Source organism: Lagopus leucura, unplaced genomic scaffold, assembly GCF_019238085.1.
Source record: "Lagopus leucura isolate 7727_CA_CO unplaced genomic scaffold, USGS_WTPT01 Super-Scaffold_100157, whole genome shotgun sequence".
Lineage (NCBI taxonomy): Eukaryota > Metazoa > Chordata > Aves > Galliformes > Phasianidae > Lagopus > Lagopus leucura.
The window spans coordinates 18762125-18781351 of NW_024962334.1; the positions used below are offsets into that span (position 1 = coordinate 18762125).

Below are 19227 nucleotides of genomic sequence, written 5' to 3' on the forward strand. Positions count from 1 at the left end.
AAAATAATATGTCGTGATTTATTCTTCTTTCATAAAGTCCTTGTTATGCTGTGTAAATGTGGGGTTTTGGCTGCAGTGTATCTATTCCACAGTGGAGTATAGACATGTTTGCGTTTTGTTTTAAGGTATTATACATGAGTGTTTCATGCTTTCTAGATAGAGACATCCAGGTCCAACCAGCAAAATCTGCAGACATGGTGGCGTATGGCAAACTGCTTTCTATAATTTACAGAGCTCAGCAAATGTGGCCAAATGTCTCTTTTTGTTGGTCAGAGACCACAGCAGCTATATGGTGCTCGCTTGAGGCTGATGAGATCGAAAGCTGTGATGCCAAGGTGGAGTTCTGTGGCCTTTGCTGTTCCACACAAACCTTAAGCTAATGTGGTGATTTGGTTACTGTTGTTTGTTTGGGTATTGCTTGTGGGTTTTGGCAGGAGCAGATGGAATCGCTCTTCCAGCATTTTGCTTTTTCTAAAGGGGACACTGCAAATGCTCATCCCTTTCAGCTTTTTCTCATATTGTTCCATAACAGTATTTTTTTTTTTTTTAAGTTGCTGATCTTCTATGCGGTGTGGAATATTCTGAAGAAAGAGGAGTTGTGGAGCCATCAGTGTATGTTAAAGATGAGGCTCTGCCATCTTTCTAATGCTAAACATAAAATATTCTTGTTTTTGCAATATGCGATTGAGAAGTTCTTTTGTTTCTAGGATGTAATGCGTAATCCAGCCAGCATGGGAATTGTGCTGGAGCCTGTCTGCTGAAAATCAGTTATGTGGAGGGATAGCACTGGCCCACATGGTTGAGAAACTGTGTGCATGTTTATGTTTCATTTTCAGATCTTCACTGAAGCCCTAGAATTTCAAACAGTAGTGCTGGCCAAGAAGATCTTGGGTTATTTTCTTTGTTTCTTTTGTATTGATGTTGTGCTTACTCAGAACTCAGCTACGGTTAATGAAATAGCTTAGTGCCATGTGCTTTTTACATTTGGACTCTCCCAGAGTCTGATTGGAACACTTGGCTTATGGGATACCTGGAACATACCACTTCAGTTGTGCACTGGCTGGCCAGCCTTCTTGCTGATGTTGGGATAAAAACTTAAATACCTGCTTTGAACTGTGCTAAACCCTATGCAGTTAGCCCAAGATGGTAGATGTTTGCAGTTGGTGTTAAGTTTTAATATTTCTGTACAGGCTTGTGGCCCTAAATGAGATTTAGACCATACTCATAGATGTTGAGGAACAGCTAACTCTGGTACTCCAGCAGGGATACCCAAGGGCTTTTCCTGTTCTCCAGGGCTTTTTATGGTGGAGTATGGATTAAAGAGAGGGCATATGAGAAATAACTGGCATGAACTACTGCTCAGAAGTGTTTCTGATGCAGAATTTGGGGTATTAAAAATAAGCTGCTAATTTAATCGATCATGCTTTATTTTCTTTCTTACTGCAATGCTGTGAACTATTCTCCTTGGTAACTTTCCAGGTACTCTGGTGTTTCACTTTGCCATTCCAATAACTAGAACTAAACACAGTGCTGCCAACAGAACAGTCTCATCAGGCCTTTCTTTCAGCTTGTACTTTGTTGACAAGGTTAAAGCACCTTCTGTGTGCATTTGTCTGTTGCATCTTATTTTCTTTGGCTAATCATTTTGGAGGTGTCAGTTGCTACTTAATACCATCTATAATTTTTTCTGGTGCATTTGCTTCATGCTAAGCCTCTTTAACAATAGCTTCGACTCAGTTTTTGCATGATTTATTGAGAGGACGTATTGTTTTCTGTGTTTTGGCATCCTTCTGTAATACATCTAAATCAGATGGAAGATTTTTATGCTAGTGTCCATGGCCAAGTTCATGCAGTAATCCCTGCGGAATTCCACTCAGTGCTTCCTCTAAAGCATAAAGCTTCTCATTACTGTTTTGCCTGTTTTATTATTTCTTCTTCATTCTCTCTACACTGCCTTCCTGAAGATGTTTAAATATTTTTTTCTGTGCTCTTGAACCACTGTAACACGTGTGTTCCTGTTGTTCACATATATGTACCCTGATTACTTCAGCATGTTCCCTCAATGTTCCTATGGGTCCTTGCATGTACACTAGTGCCTCTTTAGTTGCCATAGGGAATGGGAGAGGTCGGTGCTGGCTTTTGTCTTTGCACAGCATCTAGCAAAATATAGCTAACCACAAGAGCAACACAAGCGCTAAAGAACGGGTATTAAAGTGTGCTCTGCCCCATCTTCTGTCTCCGTACTATTCTAGGAGGCAATATGTTTCAATTACTCTCTCACACTGGGCTCTCTAGAACAGGTAGCATATTGCTCACCTCTCTCTCATCTTTCTTTCACTCTATGCTGCTGTTATGAAAATAGCTGCATGGAGCATTAGTGCTGATGCTCACAGCCTGATCCACTCCTCGTTCTTGCCTGTGCTTCTGGGAGGCAGGGGTGGAGGAGGAGGAGGGAATTATTATTCTGCTGCTGACACAGGGAGAATGAGAGGGGCTTGATGCAACAGAAGATTATGTTCCCTGAGGATAAACAAACAGAAGGAGATAAATTAGGAGAGAGCATAATCCTGTTAATATGTGCATTCCTTAATTCTGATTCAGTTTTTCAAAACATACAATTTCACAGAGGTTAGAGATTTAATTAGTAACTGTAGACCATCTCTTGAAGTTTACCTTATAGGTTGAGGAGTGATGCTTTGAGTTGGCATTTGAGAAGCACAAATATGCCCGTAAACAGGAACAGTGGGCTGCGATATGAATATCGCATGAGGGAGAAATAATAGCGTGCACATCATCATTCCTTCCTCAATTAAAAAAATAAACTTTTGTTTGCTAGACTTCTTCACAGTACTGTTTGTTTGGAATTCAGCACAGCTTACTCCTTGCAGTCTTCTGTTGCTTTTTCAGCAGAAGCTGGGCCATTGTGATATTTATCTGAATTCAAACAAGGCTAATTAAAAGAGCTGCTGACAGTTGTTGTGATCTGACTTTGACTGGAGCTTGATGGTCATTATGGGTAAATAATGAACCAGGGCTGCAAATGTAGCAGCTGCCAACTTGGGATAGAAGAACAGCTATTGCGTCCAATTTAAGGATCTATCGACCGCTTCCCTTCTCCCTGCAGATCTTCTTCAGAGCAGAAAACTAATGTTTTCTACTGCTTTGTTTTGTGGTTTCAGCTATTTCTGATATAGCCTATAATTTCCTCTTAAATATTTAACCTAGTCCATTATTAGCTTTCAGAGTTAACAACTTTTCCATGGGGCTTTCTTCTCATTTTTATTGTTTTGGTTTTTTTGTTGTTTTTTTTTCTTTTTTCAGTTTGTTTTTATGTACAACGTAAGTGCTTTAATAATTATGATAATGAGCATTTAATTTGCCTGTTCCTACAGAATAAAAATCAACTCGTTTTTTTTCTTTGCACAGCCATAATTTTGCAGCTTTTATAATTGGGTGATGCTGTAAAAGGGATGCATCTACTTCCTCAAGCGTGCTTTTTCTCCTGGAGTTGCACTGAGCTCTTGTTGTATAAATCTTCAAAGCACTGACCTGAACCTCCATTTCCATTTTTGTTCAAACATCACTAGTTCATGAGGTATGCTGGTGCGAGGCTCTATTCATCAGAAGAGTGAGGTAGCAATGGCTTTCATTAAGGCGTAATTCCAAGTATGCCATCGCTTCATCATGAGCTTTGCCTTGTCCCATTAGCAAGCAAAACCGGTGAGTGCAAGGGAAAATGGCAGATTTTAGTAATAAATTAAATTAATTTTCCGCTAGAATCCCTGCCATCAAAAACGCAGAATAGACATTTAAAAGTCACTGCAGAATTTTATATCCACAAGAACTTCCCATTTGCTCAGCTGCCACGCGGAGAGGCAGCCGTGCATTATGTAAAATGTAGGAACATGCGCATAATGCGGCACGACTCAGGGTCTTGCTGGGAGGAAATGATCCCGAGCGTGCCCCTAAAAGACAAGCCCCATGCTCCGGGATATAATGATGAAAAATTGCCCGTTTATTTGTGCCTTTGTGCTTCGGCAAAAACCAAACTTTGGGTTGTTGCCTGTGCTGCGGCAGAGGGGCTTTGTGCGCGTGGTGCTCCGCTTGTGCGAGGCCGGGCTGACGTGCTGCTGGTCCCAGCTATAGCGCATCACCCCCAGCATGTGCAGAGCCATCCGTCTGTGTCACCAGCACCCCAGAGGACATCTGACATGGGCTAAGGAACAGAGACCGTGATCGCTTACAAATCAAACATGGCACGCTCTAAACCGATTGTGCACGGCAATCTTTTCGAGAAAGGACAACTAATTGAACATGATAAAGTGTAAAGTTAATTAACACCCTTAAATTTGTTGATTACTTTCACGGGATTATATTGTTCGTTGAGTAGCAGCTTTCTGTCCCAGCTGTCGCCTTTTTAGAGAATGTCTCTGGTAAACAATAGAGACACCATAACAAGTCGTAAATGGTCCCTGTGACAGCAGCCCCTTGTGAGGCTGCATCTGTAGAAAATGATTAGAACAATTGCATTTTAAAGACGGCTCACATCGCAGCCCGGTCCCATCGGCCCTCTTCTTTATCTCTGGTGATGGCAGACTGGTTAAAACATTTAAGTTCTTTGGAGCAAATTAAGTGATTTACTGTTTCGGTTCTACAGCGATAGAATAGCTTCATAGCTCTACCTTTGGTGCTGATTTTTGTAATAGGGAGAGAAATGAGATCCCTTGGAGCGGTGGGGGGTTTTGTTCTGTGTTGTTTTGTTTTTTTAATTACCTGAGGTCGTTCTGTTTACTCATTTCTTAGAAATAGATTAAGCCCGTAACACTTCGTCTACAAAGAGACTAGAAGGGAATGACCTCCTGTTTATATTGGATAAGTAGTTTCCTCTGGGTTACTTTACACTTACGGTATAATATATATAATTGTATAATTTGTATAGTATTATATAATTATAATTGTATATGAAATTATATTTTAAAATAAATTTAAATATCCTTTATTTCCAGTAAGGATTTGTAGCTGATGTTGCCTATGCATGTTGGTTGCCTGTACCTACAGTTGTCTTTTAGATGGTTCTTGATTTATACATGTAACAAAACAATAGTAACCTTTCTGGTTAATCTTTCCTTGTGTATTTTGGTTTAACTTTTTGCGAGTTGCACAAGCCAAAATATTTCTCTTGAGCTGGCAGGTACTTAAAAGGCACTGCTTTGCACTTATAAGCACGTACACACATAGACAGATGCAGGCTCTTAAGTTCACCTAACTGAAGGAGAGGAATCACAACAAGAAACTGCTTGTTTGGGGAAACGATAGTCATTTGGGTTACAGTTTTGCAAAAATGTTGGGATAAGGGACCAGTGTTCCCTTGCTCATTGAATGTACAACACTGTAAAATAGGAGAGAGCATTCAAACTTTAACACTTTAATTTTTCTTGTTGATTTTTACATCTATTTTGGGTTGTAAGCCAGTTGCTGAAATTATGTCTTGCTCAGTAGGCTGTATGCTGAATAGGTCACTGTTGAAATGGATGTTTGCCTTCTGAGCTTCTTCATCTTATAACCCTCATCCTTAGCTTGTTCAAAGCAGCTTCATTCACGTTTGATTTAAATTTTTCTTCTCAACTTTGTCAACAGCAGAAGTTATTATCTGCAGGTGCAACACAACAGTGATCTAAGTGGCACAGGGGAATGGTTGGGTGCTCTCTGTATTCAGCAGTGTAGCTGGAATCCTCCTCTAATGCACAGCCCTACAGTGACCCTTCTTTTTAACTTGTCTGTGCCCTCCTCTTCCTTTGAAAATGTAACACAACTGAAACTAGAAGCAGATACATTCATGTAGCATCTTCATTAACTTTCTTTTTCCTAGTAATTTCTATTTTTTATGATAAGCAAACTGCTTGTAGACAAACTCCTCTTACTGATGTAGCTTTAGGGATAGGGCCTTTGTTTTTGGAGCTGGAGGCATCCGTTGCAAATTACAGGATTGTTTCCAAGGTACTAAATATTGTAGGAGCTGTAATAAGCAAGGAAAAATGAATATGGAAGTGTTTGGTGGCTGGAGAACCTATAGACTGCCTGGCTGGGAGCCTAAAACTTGAGATTGTCTGAATCCAAACTGTCTCAGGACAGCTGTGGCCAGTTGCTGCTATCATATGAGGGCCCCTAAGCTTCCATTCACTTTTTCATATAAAACTGTGAACTTAGGAGCTGCTCTATGTCAGGTTCACTGGGCAAACTGTGGGCATTCAGTGAGAACCACGTGAATTGCACTAATCCTTGCCCTGCAAATGACTCAGGCAGATGTGACAGGATGTTTTAAGGAGCTGCTCTCTATTTACCTGTTCTCATTACAAAACATTAATCTTCCAGATTTTGTCCAAAACCTTTTGGTACCCAAGTGGAAAGCCTGTCCCTACGTGGGTATACATATTGCAGACCTACTCTAGAACTTCTCACTGTGCTTTTCTCCCAGATTCTTTGTGTGTGTGTGTGTGTGTGTGTGTGTGTGTGTGTGTGTCCCTCCCACTGGCTAGCTCTCTTATCTGCAAACCTGTTCCTGTCAATTTATATCTCTGGGAAACACTCTGATAGTCTTATGATTTACTGACTCAGAGTTGAGCTACTCTGTGCAATCTGCTGGCATGACCTCCTTAGAGGATTCTGCATGTGGGCTGGGGGGCTCTTACAGAGAGGCTGAGCACAGGGCAGCAGCCATGGGCTCCAGTAGCCCTGTCTTGCAGAGGAGGAGATCTTGCACATGCTGCTCACTAATACAGTTTCTCAGAAACTGCTCCCTGAGGACAAGAAGAAGCTCTCAGTATTTTGGAAAGAACAAACAGATCCTGAATATGGACTTTTGACCTGGCACGGTAATGTTTGAGGTGGTAAGAAATCTTACAGAAGTCAAAACGTGAAATGTAGTCATTAGCTTTGCTTTTTATTACATTGAAGCTGCATTGCTTTCTTCCTTGCTCTCATCAGCGTTAGAAACTGAGAATACTTCACTGGCCTGTGTTGTTGGTGAGGAATCTGTGATTTTTGAAATAGAGCAGTGTATTCTTGTCTAATGACTTTCCATTTTTAGCTGAAGTTACAGTTCTGCTCCTCCCTGCCTAACCTTGCAGAAATTACCTGTGTTATAGACTTGCTGCATTGCTTGTTTAATTCTGATAAAACAGCTAGTAAGTGGGGAGGGCCCTCAATGATAAAAATTAGTGTGAACTACGTAGGCTTTTGTTTTTAAAAACAGAACTTTCCAAGCCTTCCGCATTATACGACAAATTGCTCTTTTTTTTCTGGTTAGCTAATTTATTTTTTCTACTTGAAATGTAAGTGTTTGAACAAGTGAGAGAGTGCAGCTGTCAGAAGATTAACCAGCTGAAAACTATTGTCAGCATTAATTTTGCTCTAATAAATGACTCTCTGAAGCTATTTAGCAGTCTGTAATCTAGATACAAGGCTATTGACCTATGATGGATAGTACTGGATTTTGTTTGTAAGCTTTGACTTAAATTGTCTACTTAATTTGCTGCAGGTCAGATCACAGGATTAGTGGTAAAGGCCATTATGTGGTTTGAATAAAAATAGCTGGAGGAATGGAATGAAAATCATTGTGTTTATTAATGTAGCAATCTTTGCGGTCGTGTACATAGTAAATTGGTAGCCAACAAGATGACAATGACCTATTTGTGTTAGTTCTAAATCTAGGCGTTACTCTTTGCCAAGTTCTCGGTATTTGCCACATGAGTTGGCTGGGGAGGAGTTGTTCAAGTGAGATTAAGGATTGGCTGCAGATAAGGTGTCTTAGCAAGAGCAGAAAAGTCTTTACCATTGTCGATATATCAGTACTAAAGTGCTTATCGAGGAGCAGCATGTTTTGTATATATCAGTTGAAAGCTTTGGGTCTGTTTTTCCAGACATTCCAGTTTGGGACTCCCCAGTAATGGAGTGAGTCCAGCAAAGGGCTGCTAAGCTGATGAGGGAACTGGAGCATCTTTCGTGTGAGGAGAAGCTTGGAGAAGGCTGAAGGGGATGTTATTATATAGAAATGTCTGATGAGAAGGAGAGAGGCAGATCTTTCTTAGTTGTACCAAGACAAGAGGTAATGAGTGCAAAGAAAAATACGTGAAACTCCATTTTGGGAGTGGGTTTTCATTTGTGACTACACAACACTTAGCACAGTGCAGGGTGTTCCACTTACAGCCTGGAAACTACTTCAATATAAGGATTGTTACGGATGTGATGGTAGCTAGTTCATGAAAAAGAATTGTGAATCGTAGCTAGGGAACAGTCTGACTTATGTAGAAGCAGAGTGGTCCACCCCATAAAGAAAGAACAAACCATTTTACTTGGACGTTCTGTTTGCAAGAACACTGTTAACTAGTTTTATTTCAAATTATTATTTCAAATAAAACTAGCGTTTTGTATCAAAGGGGCCATAATCTGTAGCTGTACGTCCTAAAAGGCAAAAGCTTGATGCGTAACAGAGAATTTATACTGGTTATACTTCTTGCTGAAGTGAAAGATAGTGGGGAAGCTGATATGTTAATTAGTTTGGGGTAAATTTTCCTAGAAGCTCTACCAATTAAATCTGTTGGTGTTGAGGAGATCGACATTATAAGAGTAATTTGTATTAGAATTAGGCATCTTTTAAGGAGTTAAACATTTCATGCAGATGCTAAATATCACATGGGGAAAAAAAAGTGCTCTTTTTGTGCTTAAGAAGAATATGATCGAGAACTATGGGGTGTTCCTACTGGCCTGTGGTAAAATCGGATTGATTTTTTTGAATAAAACCGGGAATAGTGTGTTTGTATGTGTGTGTGCCTGTCAATTGTTTTACATTGGTTTTACATAGTACTTTATATGATTGTCTGTTACGTTTATGCATAGGAAGCTAATATAAGGTTTCTGAAACATTGTAGAACTTTGCTTCTGATTAGGAACATCATAAACCGTGGCATGTCAGAAGGCAAGCAGTAGGTTTCACATGTCTGTGACTTTTAGTTGTTCAGTTACCAGTCAGCAAGCATTGATAAAAACTTAGCCCAGAGTTTGGAAAAGCTGATAAAACAAGAGCTAATTTTGAGCAACTGTTGTGAATAGTCATGTTTGAAGAGCAGTTTGGCAACACATTTTACGTAGCAATTCAGTTACAATGAATTTTATGGGGTGCAAAGTCACAGGAAGGGTTGGTTGCTTCTTCGTATGAAATTATGAAAAGTCACATTGCCAGTTTTCTGTAATTCTTACGAGTTAATTGTCTGCCATTATTGCTGAAGATACAGCCTTCTTTAAGATGGCTTTATCTTCTGAAGTGTTTGAGAATTAAGATATGTAATCCTGTAAGTACTCAGACTATATATACTTACTAAATGCATACATTTTTCATCATTGGACCCTTACTGGTCAGGTGAAGTTGTTAAGACTTTTTAAAAGTACTGGTGTTAAATCCAGTGTTGTCTTGATTCAGGTGTTGGAGCTGCTCGAGCTGGAAACCTTACTTTCATGGTTGGTGGAGTGGAACAGGAATTTGATGCTGCCAAAGAGTTGCTAATATGTATGGGTTCCAATGTAGTCTACTGTGGAGAGGTTGGAACTGGACAGGTAATGCTGAGGCATTGAGAGTTATCTCAGACTTCTACTTTGGCTACTTTATTTTTCTTGAATGATATTTACTCTTCTGTTCCACAATGAAATGCCTTGTATTATGTTTTGTCACTTGTTTCCTTATTTTTCAACCATGATGAAATAGTATCTTGGCACCATTCTCAAGTATGTTGTATAGAATCAAAGAATGGCCTGGGTTGAAAAGGACCACAGTGATCATCTAGTTTCAACCCCCTGCTATGTGCAGGGTCACCAACCACCAGACCAGGCTGCACAGAGCCACATCCAGCCTGGCCTTGAATGCCTCCAGGGATGGGGCATCCACAGCCTCCTTGGGCAACCTGTTCCAGTGTGTCACCACCCTCTTTGTGAAAAACTTCCTCCTAAGTTAGCTTAGTACCAGAACATCTGACCTGGTGCTTTTTCACATTGTCTTGTTAAATTATACTTGTAAAAGGATACAGATTTTTATTTTATTTCTTCCAAATTTAGATTTATTGAGTGTTCTGAAGGATAAAGAGAACTCATGTGCAATGTTTACAAACTGAGCTACTATACTAAGAAAAAAATATTTCCTAATCTCTAAAAGTAGCATAGGGCACCTTTCATTGGTGTGTTGTACTGCTATACGTTTATGCTTACTGATGCTACCTTAAGAGAAGAGGTGTCTGAGCATATTTAATCAAAACTATCCCCAATTTAGTTAAAAAGATCCCTGTGTATTACTTATGCATAAATGTGTAATGCATTTTGATTAGAAAATGCAAAAACTAATTGACTGATAAACTTATTTTCAGGCTGCAAAGATTTGTAACAACATGCTTTTGGCCATCAGTATGATTGGAACTGCTGAGACTATGAATCTTGGAATCAGGTTAGTTTGATTTTTGTATTGGATTGAAAGTGTTTTCTCTGTGTTAACAGTCTTGTGTTTTACAGTTGACTTTTGCTAAGACAGTGACAATTGGATGGCATAGAAAATCTTTTGCCAGAAATTCTCTTATAAAAGCCATTAGCATGCTAAAGGTGTTACTTAACTAAGGTAGGGCTCTCAGAACAGGAATATTCTCTTGTGTTGACTGTAAAGGTTGTTACGTTCTGCATCTGAAGATAAGACTTTATTCTGTTATAGTGCTCTATACAATAATGTTTGTCGTACATCACATGCATAGGGGGTAATATAGAGATAGGTATTCAGATTCTAAGCTAATGTGCAGTATATTCTGAATATTATTCTCTCACGTGGCTCATGTTGGCTTTGTTTAACTTTGTGAAATCTTCCAAAATATATTGTAAAGTAAAAGTTCTTATGCAGTGCATGTATCATATTAAGATCAGTGCATAAAAAAATAACCTTTCTGTCAGAGTTTATCACTGTGGTTTGACCTAATTTCCAAAACTAATGTGTTGTCAAAGAGCTGGAGTATGTTCCACTCTGCTCTTTTCAATGCTAAAATTACCATTTCATTTCTAGCAGGTGATGCATTTGACTTGTAAGAAGCAGTATATTATACTTTATATGAAACAAAATGATTTTTCCTCTCCACTTGTAAACAATTTATTTTTCCTGTTGTGTTTGAAATTTTTTAAATACAGTAAGTTCAAGTACTGCTTCAGTATCGCAGTATTTGAACCTTCCTAAATTCTCTTGGCCAGATCTAAAACATTTGCAAATTTATATGCAGTTCTGTGTTTGAAGAGATTATCTTCCAGTTGTGTATCTTTTAAGGGTTCTTCACAATTATTCATCGCATGGTTGCATCCTTCCAGTTGGTCTGCTAAAACTATAGGTAGCGTAGATACTTACCAACTGGGCTTTGGACCGTGTGCTCATGTGGATTTGCTGCACTGTAAAAACAACAAGAGGGCATCAAATGCTTAAATAAATAAAAAAGAACACCTACATGTGTGCACATACACAAGGCAGTGTAATGGATTCACATTTCCTCTTAATTACCATATCAAGATGCAGTTGTTTTATTGAATTGCCCTTGTCTCAGATGTTAGACTATCTTGACCTATTAAGTTGTCATGTTGTAATTGAGATAAAAGAGGAATTTGCTTTGCATCAGTGCTAATTGGTTTATCAATATCCTGTAGCATTTACATTTTAAAATTGAGAGTCTGTAAGATACAGAGGCACGTCTGTATTAAGCCATAATAAAAACAGTGGCATTGTATACAACTGTTGTAATTCAGTATGGTGTAAAGCTTTCATCATGTTCTGGTTTAAGTCATGTTTCACTTAATAAAACATATGTAATTGATTTTTCATTAATTTTTTTGTCTGTATTTCTAGAAATTACTATGTTTAAAATTAAAAATAAAGAATAAAGTCAAGTTGAAACACAGGTATTCTGGGCATGTAATCTGTGCACAGAACAAATGGATGCCTGCAGCCATGTAGTAAGATTTTTGGAATTTTCATTTTTCATTTTATTGGCTTCCAGTGAAAATTTTGGTTGAATTTGTGTTCAGTATTTGTGAGCAAAAATCCACTATTGAGGTGACGATTTACTGACCTTCCTTGCTTACAGTGTTGGCAGTCAAGAAGAAACTGTAGTTATTGTAGAAGAAACCTGCTGATTGTAACCTGAATAATATGAAACACAGACACCTCATGCAGTTTTGGACTAAATGAGATTAAGACGTAGGCAGTAACGTAAAGCAGTTCAGGACCCTTGCACTGATTTTAATGTGCCGTGGATTAAATCCTGGAGATGACTTTTGTGTACAAGTAGAATAAGAGCTTTCCACTCTTGATGCATACAGATTTCTAACATGCAATTCACAGTTTTCTAATTGTTAAAAGTTTTCAATTTTTATAAGATGGGTTAGTTGTTTGTGTTTGTTTGTTTTAAAGTATAACGCTTTAAGGGTGGGTTGACTAACTAGTGAGAAATGGTTTGACTACCTGGGGAGAGTTGGAAGCTGAACTGATAAAATCTGACTCGACCTAGCGAAGGACTCCGGAAACCCAAAAATACCCTCAGAGCAGAAACAGTGGAGCTCATAAGTATTTTTAACTTCTAGATAGAATATAAAATTGCTGTGTCATGCATCATGTGTATTTGCTGTATTCTAGTCCTGAGTTTTAAGGACTTTGGATGATCAGTTATTCAAAATATTACTGACTGAACTAGATGTCACTAGAAGGTCATATTATAGTACCTTCCAGAAATCAATATATTCTTTCTTCAAAACAGCATGGCATTATACTATTAATAAACCACTTCTCTATTGTTTTCATTAACCGTGTGGCCTCAATTTTCACTTCATTCATTTCAGATTTTTAAATTACATCTGTTATTGTTTTATTTATATTTGAAATTACAGAATTTTTCCATACTTCAGTATAAGTAGCAGATAGAATATTGTCCAGAGGAAGGAAAATTGGCATTAATGAACAAAAAATCCCCATGAGCTCCCAGAAAAAAAAGGTGGTGTTTCTACATAATTGCTTTTTTTTTATATATATTTGCTTACCGTTAGACTTTACTCAATATCATCTTCCTTTACTAATGTAGATGTCCACTTTCATTGGAAGTTATTGGACTTGGATTCCATAAGTAATATTTAAAAAAAAATTCAGTCTGAGGTCTGACCATTGAAATACCTTTTTTATTTTTCCACTAATTTCATGCTTTATGAATGTTGCCATTAAAAGTTTTGAAGCTGTGGCAGACATTCTGGAAGTGAATTTACATTTTCGTTTGTATTACTGATTTTCTAGCATGATAGTGACACTCCTCAGTAGAAAAATTTCACATAAGTAGATTTTATTACATATTTTTATGGATGATAGAATCACAGAACTGCTCAGGTTGGAAAAGACCCTCAAGATCATCAAGTCCAACCACAACCTAACCATACCACCTTAACTCTAACAAACAACTCCTAAATCATGTCCCTGAGCACCACATCCAAACTGTTTTTAAACACATTCAGTAATGTGCATATCTCAAAATGCCAAAGTGAATTACTGTGTCAAATCAATGCACAGAATATGTGTAAGCTTCACAAATAAGAAATAAAATCATTAGTTGAAACTATCCACAGTCAGAGACTACTTTTCTTACTCTTTTTTTCTTTTTCTCATCTGAATGTCAGTAGCTTACTGAGTTCTGAGTTCTACTGTGGCAATGTCTAATACTAGCAAAGTAAGGCTTGGAAATGAGTTACTGATGATAACGAGTTTGTGTTTGGGTCAGATGGAAGCTGCTGCTCATCAAGCAGTGCTTGGTCCTTGCAGAGGCTCAGGGAAGGGCTTCTCTGCTGACACAAGATAGTACAAGGCAGTTTAATGGGGTTGGGAAATGAAGGACCATGACAGCAGTAAGTGGTCCTTGGCACTGCAGCATCACCGTTGTGCTTCTAACAGCAGAGGAAGTTGTCTCCCCTAGAAGAAACTACTCTGGTACCCAGATTTGTGTCAAAAATACTGCTGTTTCCTTAGCAGTTTTACTGTATATTAGTTTGTGCTTCCTTGCTTTTTTAGATCTTTAAAGTGCAAAGATGGTGAAAGAACTTTGCCTTGTGTTGCCAAGCCTCCAGATCTGGTTTTAGTGAGCATCCTTGGGCTGCAGATGAGCAGAACTGGGAGTCAGCAGCATAAGAGAGGCCTGTGCACCAGCCTGAGGCATGTAGCCCTGAGCACATTTCCATCACAAATTTTGGGAAGAAGGCCTTAAAACTGAATTCCTCTGAGAACTCTGTCTCTGCTGTCTTTATCTAAGTCTCCTGAAGGTTACTAATGATGCTTCAGAGCACTTACTTTGTTTAAAACACCGGTAGCACGATCATTTTTAGCTGTGGTAGGAAGGTCGTAAGGTTCCATTTGAATATTTTGCAACTTCATACGGTAATTCTCCCAAGCACCTTGAGATGTGAATCAACAGTTCAGCTACTACAGTTGTTACACCATAAAATGAGACATATACACCATAATATGAGGGCATATATTTTTTTCTTTTCTGTGAAATGTCTTGTGAGTTTCTCTCTCTGTTCCAGACTGAACTCCTGGAGGTATGTGTGAAAAATGCAGTATGTTATTTTGCCAAAGCTCGGTAAATCTTAAATATTGAGCAGTGGCTCAAAGGGATCCTACTTGAAGCATTTTTTGTTGTTGCTTGTGTGCTCATTGCTTAGTTTCTGCTGTTTGTTTCATGAGGAATGTTACTGAAGAAGCTGTAATTTGAGGCAGTGAATTGTTTTGGTGCTCTATTAGAAGTACAGTTAATACGTAGACTTCTTTTATGCTTATAAGGGAGAGGAATATTTTGGTAATTGTAAATTCACATGCACATGAACAAGCTCTTCCAACATCCAATGGCAAGTTGTTATGGGGACTGGCAGACTGTCATCATTTTGATAGCTTGAGCAGTATATCTCCTGAGCAGCAATGGAGCTCTTATGCAGAGAGTATCATATGTTCCCAGCCAATTTACAGGGAAACAGCAATAACATTTTATCATGGTTGAGAGCCCAGTAGCTGCTTCCTATTAAACTTGCCCTTTCAGATACCTGTCTCGGATTAATTTGTTGATTTCAAATGGAAACTCAGTCTTCTCCACTGAAGCATGACTTTCTAGGATAGACTCTCACTGAATGACAATTACTGTATATTCTAGCTAGTTTCAGACCATTACAAGCCTTGGGCACAGTGGAAGACAGAGGACTTCTTCAGTAACTGATTTTAATATGTCTAATTTTAACTGTCAGTTATATATGCACCACTGGATGAATCCTTAGAAAGATGAAATGCAAAGCACTTCTAACTTGCTCTTATTAATGATACACTTGCTGCAAAGGAGAAAAAAAAAATAGGTTCAGGTCTCCTGCAGAGAATCTGCATGATGTTTTAAGATCAGCGGAGTTTGAAGGAGCAGGGATTTAAACTGATGCTGTCTGCCTTTTTCCTTTGCTGGAGCAAAAATGTGCCAGATGTAATGTAGGTGGTATTTTACATATCTGCCTGACACACAGTTATCTTTTAAAATGTATTTTCACAGAGAGGTAGTTGGTACACTGTGAGGAGAGTATTTTTGGGAAGGGTTGTATGCATTTGGAAATAATAGGTTCTCTGCCTTGCCGTGTACTTGTAGCTGTAATTACAGATCACTGCATGCAGGCACTGCACTGCTAAAAATACTGATCTGGGTGTAAGAACGATAAGGAAACAAACAAACTAAAAGATTTCTTTTGGCCAAAAAGCAGCTGCTTTGTGCTTGAAAGCTCAGGCATTGTGTGCTCCCAGTGCATCTGGGGTTTTTTGGTTGGTTGATTCGGTTCGGTTGCATTTGGTTTTGGTATTTTTGATGACAACAATTAAAGCCTTTATTTTGAGAGGTTGTTGACGAAGATTTTGATACGCTATACAAGATAAAAGTACAATTAAAACACTGTGAGGACATATTGGTGCTGGAAATTTTTTTTTTTTTTTTTTTTTTAAAGAAGTGGCAATTGAAAGCTTTCAGAGGACTTCAGTAAATGGGGAGGAGGATAAAGCCCAGCCCCAGGGGCTGGTGCAGCAAGTCATAAATAAGGCTGTACAGCAGTGATGCTACAAAGGTATCTTTGCAGTACAGAAAGTGATCTTGCTTTGCATTAGGAAAACAGAGTCTTGTGCTGTTGTGGGAACAGGAAGCATATTGTAGAGGTTGCTGCCTGAGACATTGTTTTTCAAATCCTAAAATCCTATTGGAATAAATAGATAAATTTAGGAACTATTCCACTGATAATGAGATTTAATCACCTAAAAATTAAAACCTAGAGAGCTGCAGAGCCTGGGCGGGGTGTTAGGATTCCAATGGCTATGGAGATCTGCAAAAAGTCTGTGGTAAAAGCTAATGTAAGGACTTGTATAAAGGGTAAAGCTCCCCTGGAATTTTGTGGGAAAGTTTTTTTTATTTTTATCCTGTTTTCTTGTCCCTGGCAAAGGGGGGTTGATATATTCATTTTAAAATGTGCTTTTCTCATCTTTGATTGCTACTGGAAATAATTACCTTGATTTCTTTCTTGTACGACTGTGACTGACCATTTCTACAGGATCAGATTAGCGTTGGTATAAAAGTAATTAGAGTAAAATTTATATTAGCAACTTGATATCAGCATTAATACAAATTCATAAAACAGTTAATTTTCTAAAATATTAATATACTTTCAGTCTACACTGAGCAGCAGTTTATGCCATCAGCTCTATTTTCAAACAAATGGAACCATTCTAGAACAAATTTTATACTTGAACAAGCTTTGTTTTACCAGGATCAGTAACCTTATCAACAGTTGTCCCAGAACTATGATGTATGTTTGTGAATAGATTGCATATGTCACAGTAAGAGGCGGACTTGCCTCATAAGCTAGAGTACGTAATGAAGATCAAGTAATAGCGAAGCAAAATGCAGATGTATGCAATAGTAATATATATATTTTTAGAAATATATCCGGTTTGGTACTTGCTTCTCAATTATTTGCTTTGTTCAGCTCTAGATAGTACAATTTTGTTACGAAAAAGAAGCATGTGATCTAGTCACTGGCAGAACAGAATGCCTTGTAACAATTAGAAGGGAGCTGCACTTCTGAGAAGGCCTTTATTTTGCTTGCGCTTTCGGAATTGCTAGATTGCTAGATTGAAGACACTTTGCTTAGTACAAAGGAAAAAAGCTCTGAAAACCTGCTGCTTAAATGGTGGATTGATGGTCTTTAATCTAAAATACAGCTCTGCTACCCCCAATATCAATACTGTGTCATTTTTCATGGCTTGTAGTAAAGGGAGAGAAATGATGGCAGAGTCCTAAAATATAAAACAAGTCACCCATGTCTTGCGCATTTTGACATTAACAGTTCTCTTCCTTGACCTTTGACAGATTAGGGCTTGACCCAAAGCTGCTGGCCAAAATTCTAAATATGAGCTCGGGTCGCTGTTGGTCAAGCGATACGTACAACCCTGTTCCTGGAGTGATGGAAGGAGTACCATCTGCTAATAATTATCAAGGAGGCTTTGGAACAACGCTCATGGCTAAGGTACAGAATACTTACATGTAAAGGTATAGTTGCTTCTCTCTGGGCTTCTAGCAAGCATTCTCAATGAAAATTTATGATTACAAGGAAATGTGTGTGCATCGACAGAGGACATCTCAACCTATTACTGTAGCTCTGAATTAACAAGTAGTGCAGTGGGCTTTCCGTTATTCTCCAGCCTCTTCCTAGCTATTCCTGCTGCAGAGCCACTCAATGAGATGATATGCACTTCTCAGTTCTCAGTTGTTCTTAAGCTCCTGATGGACTTGTGTGTATGGCAAGTGCTCAGCAAGCTTTTTAGGTGGCTCTTGCATGACTGCTCTGGAACTTAAGAGCCTCAGCTCAAGTTCAGGAAAACCCTGCTGAACAAATTAGTTGCCCATAATGGCAAAAGCATCTAAAACCTTCAGCCTAATCTCTTCCAGATACCTTATGCTGTGCTACCACAAATGCCTTCTGGCATTCTTTTCCTTGCTGAGCCAGTTCCTAAGGTGTTGTGAATGCCTAAGGTCATGTGAAATGCGTAATGCAGACAGGCTTCAACCCACAGCCTCTGCAGACTGATTTTCTACAGGTGCCTGCGCTGTGCTGTGACCTCTCTTGAATTGTTGTCAGTGGTGGCAAATGTAATCCTTCTTAGAAGTAATAACCCAGTGATTTAAATTATTTGTCTGCAAAGTGAGAGATCTGGGTTTTAGGTCCTTTTCAGCATGAAGAAGTTGTAACTTACAGCTATCCCATCCCAGGAGGGTACACTTACTGCCACACTCTTGGCTGTTCGAGGAAAAGCGTGGTCCTGACTCACTCTGTGGTCGGGAAAGCAAAGCCCTTGGAGGCCAGAGGAAAGTAGGCAAGGAGGTCAGGGCTGTGCATCATGCTGATGAGGATGCAGTTGGAGGGAGGAACTGTAGGGCACTGACTTTTGAACTACTTGTGCTTTTACACAATGATTGCCTAAGGTGAATTACAAAAACAGCCCTGGAAGAGAACTCTGATCTCATCCCTTGATGGCTGGTGTGAAGTATTCTAAGTTTATGCAACAACAGCCAGCAGCTTTCATGTCTTTGAGGGATGTGTTAAAATACTGGAAAGCAGCAGTTTTTATGTCATGTTCATGTCATTGGACATAGGAGACAAGAAAACATTATTAAAATTCCTGATTTATAAAATGCTTCATATTATGCATTTGAGGTTGGCCAGGGTTATTGATTGGAGATAAGCAACCTGATCCTGGCAGTGTCTCAAAGCTCTTGTTTCTATCACGTGCAGCTTTCAAAATCCCTTCTGCCTGTTGTGCATTGTTTCACTGTGGAATCTCTGATCTTCTGGTTCTTAACTGTTACTCTTGTCTTGATTAACCTCATAAATAGGACGGGACGTATTCCCCTCCCTTTTAACTTTCTGTGTACATGGTGAATTTTTTCTCCCTTTTGTTCTGCTTCTAAGAGGGACCTTTGTCTAAGATCTTCGTCGGAGGACCAGCAGCTTGGCCTGTGCTTGTTTGTTGAAACTGTCAGCTTTTGTTTAAAGTATTATCAACACATAAGAGGATTGTTTCTCAGATATTTTTAATTGCTCTTCACTTTTTCTGATGCC

The 19227-nt window shown here is 38.8% G+C and overlaps 1 protein-coding gene across 1 annotated transcript in view; it reads left to right on the forward strand.

The window, feature by feature from the left end:
• HIBADH (3-hydroxyisobutyrate dehydrogenase) overlaps window positions 1–19227 on the forward strand; it is an 81117-nt gene that overhangs the window by 58165 nt on the left and 3725 nt on the right. The window contains exons 5-7 of the mRNA XM_042888971.1: window positions 9476–9609; window positions 10410–10486; window positions 17478–17634. Of these exons, the coding sequence (XP_042744905.1) occupies window positions 9476–9609; window positions 10410–10486; window positions 17478–17634 (368 nt within the window). The remainder of the gene's footprint in view (window positions 1–9475; window positions 9610–10409; window positions 10487–17477; window positions 17635–19227) is intronic.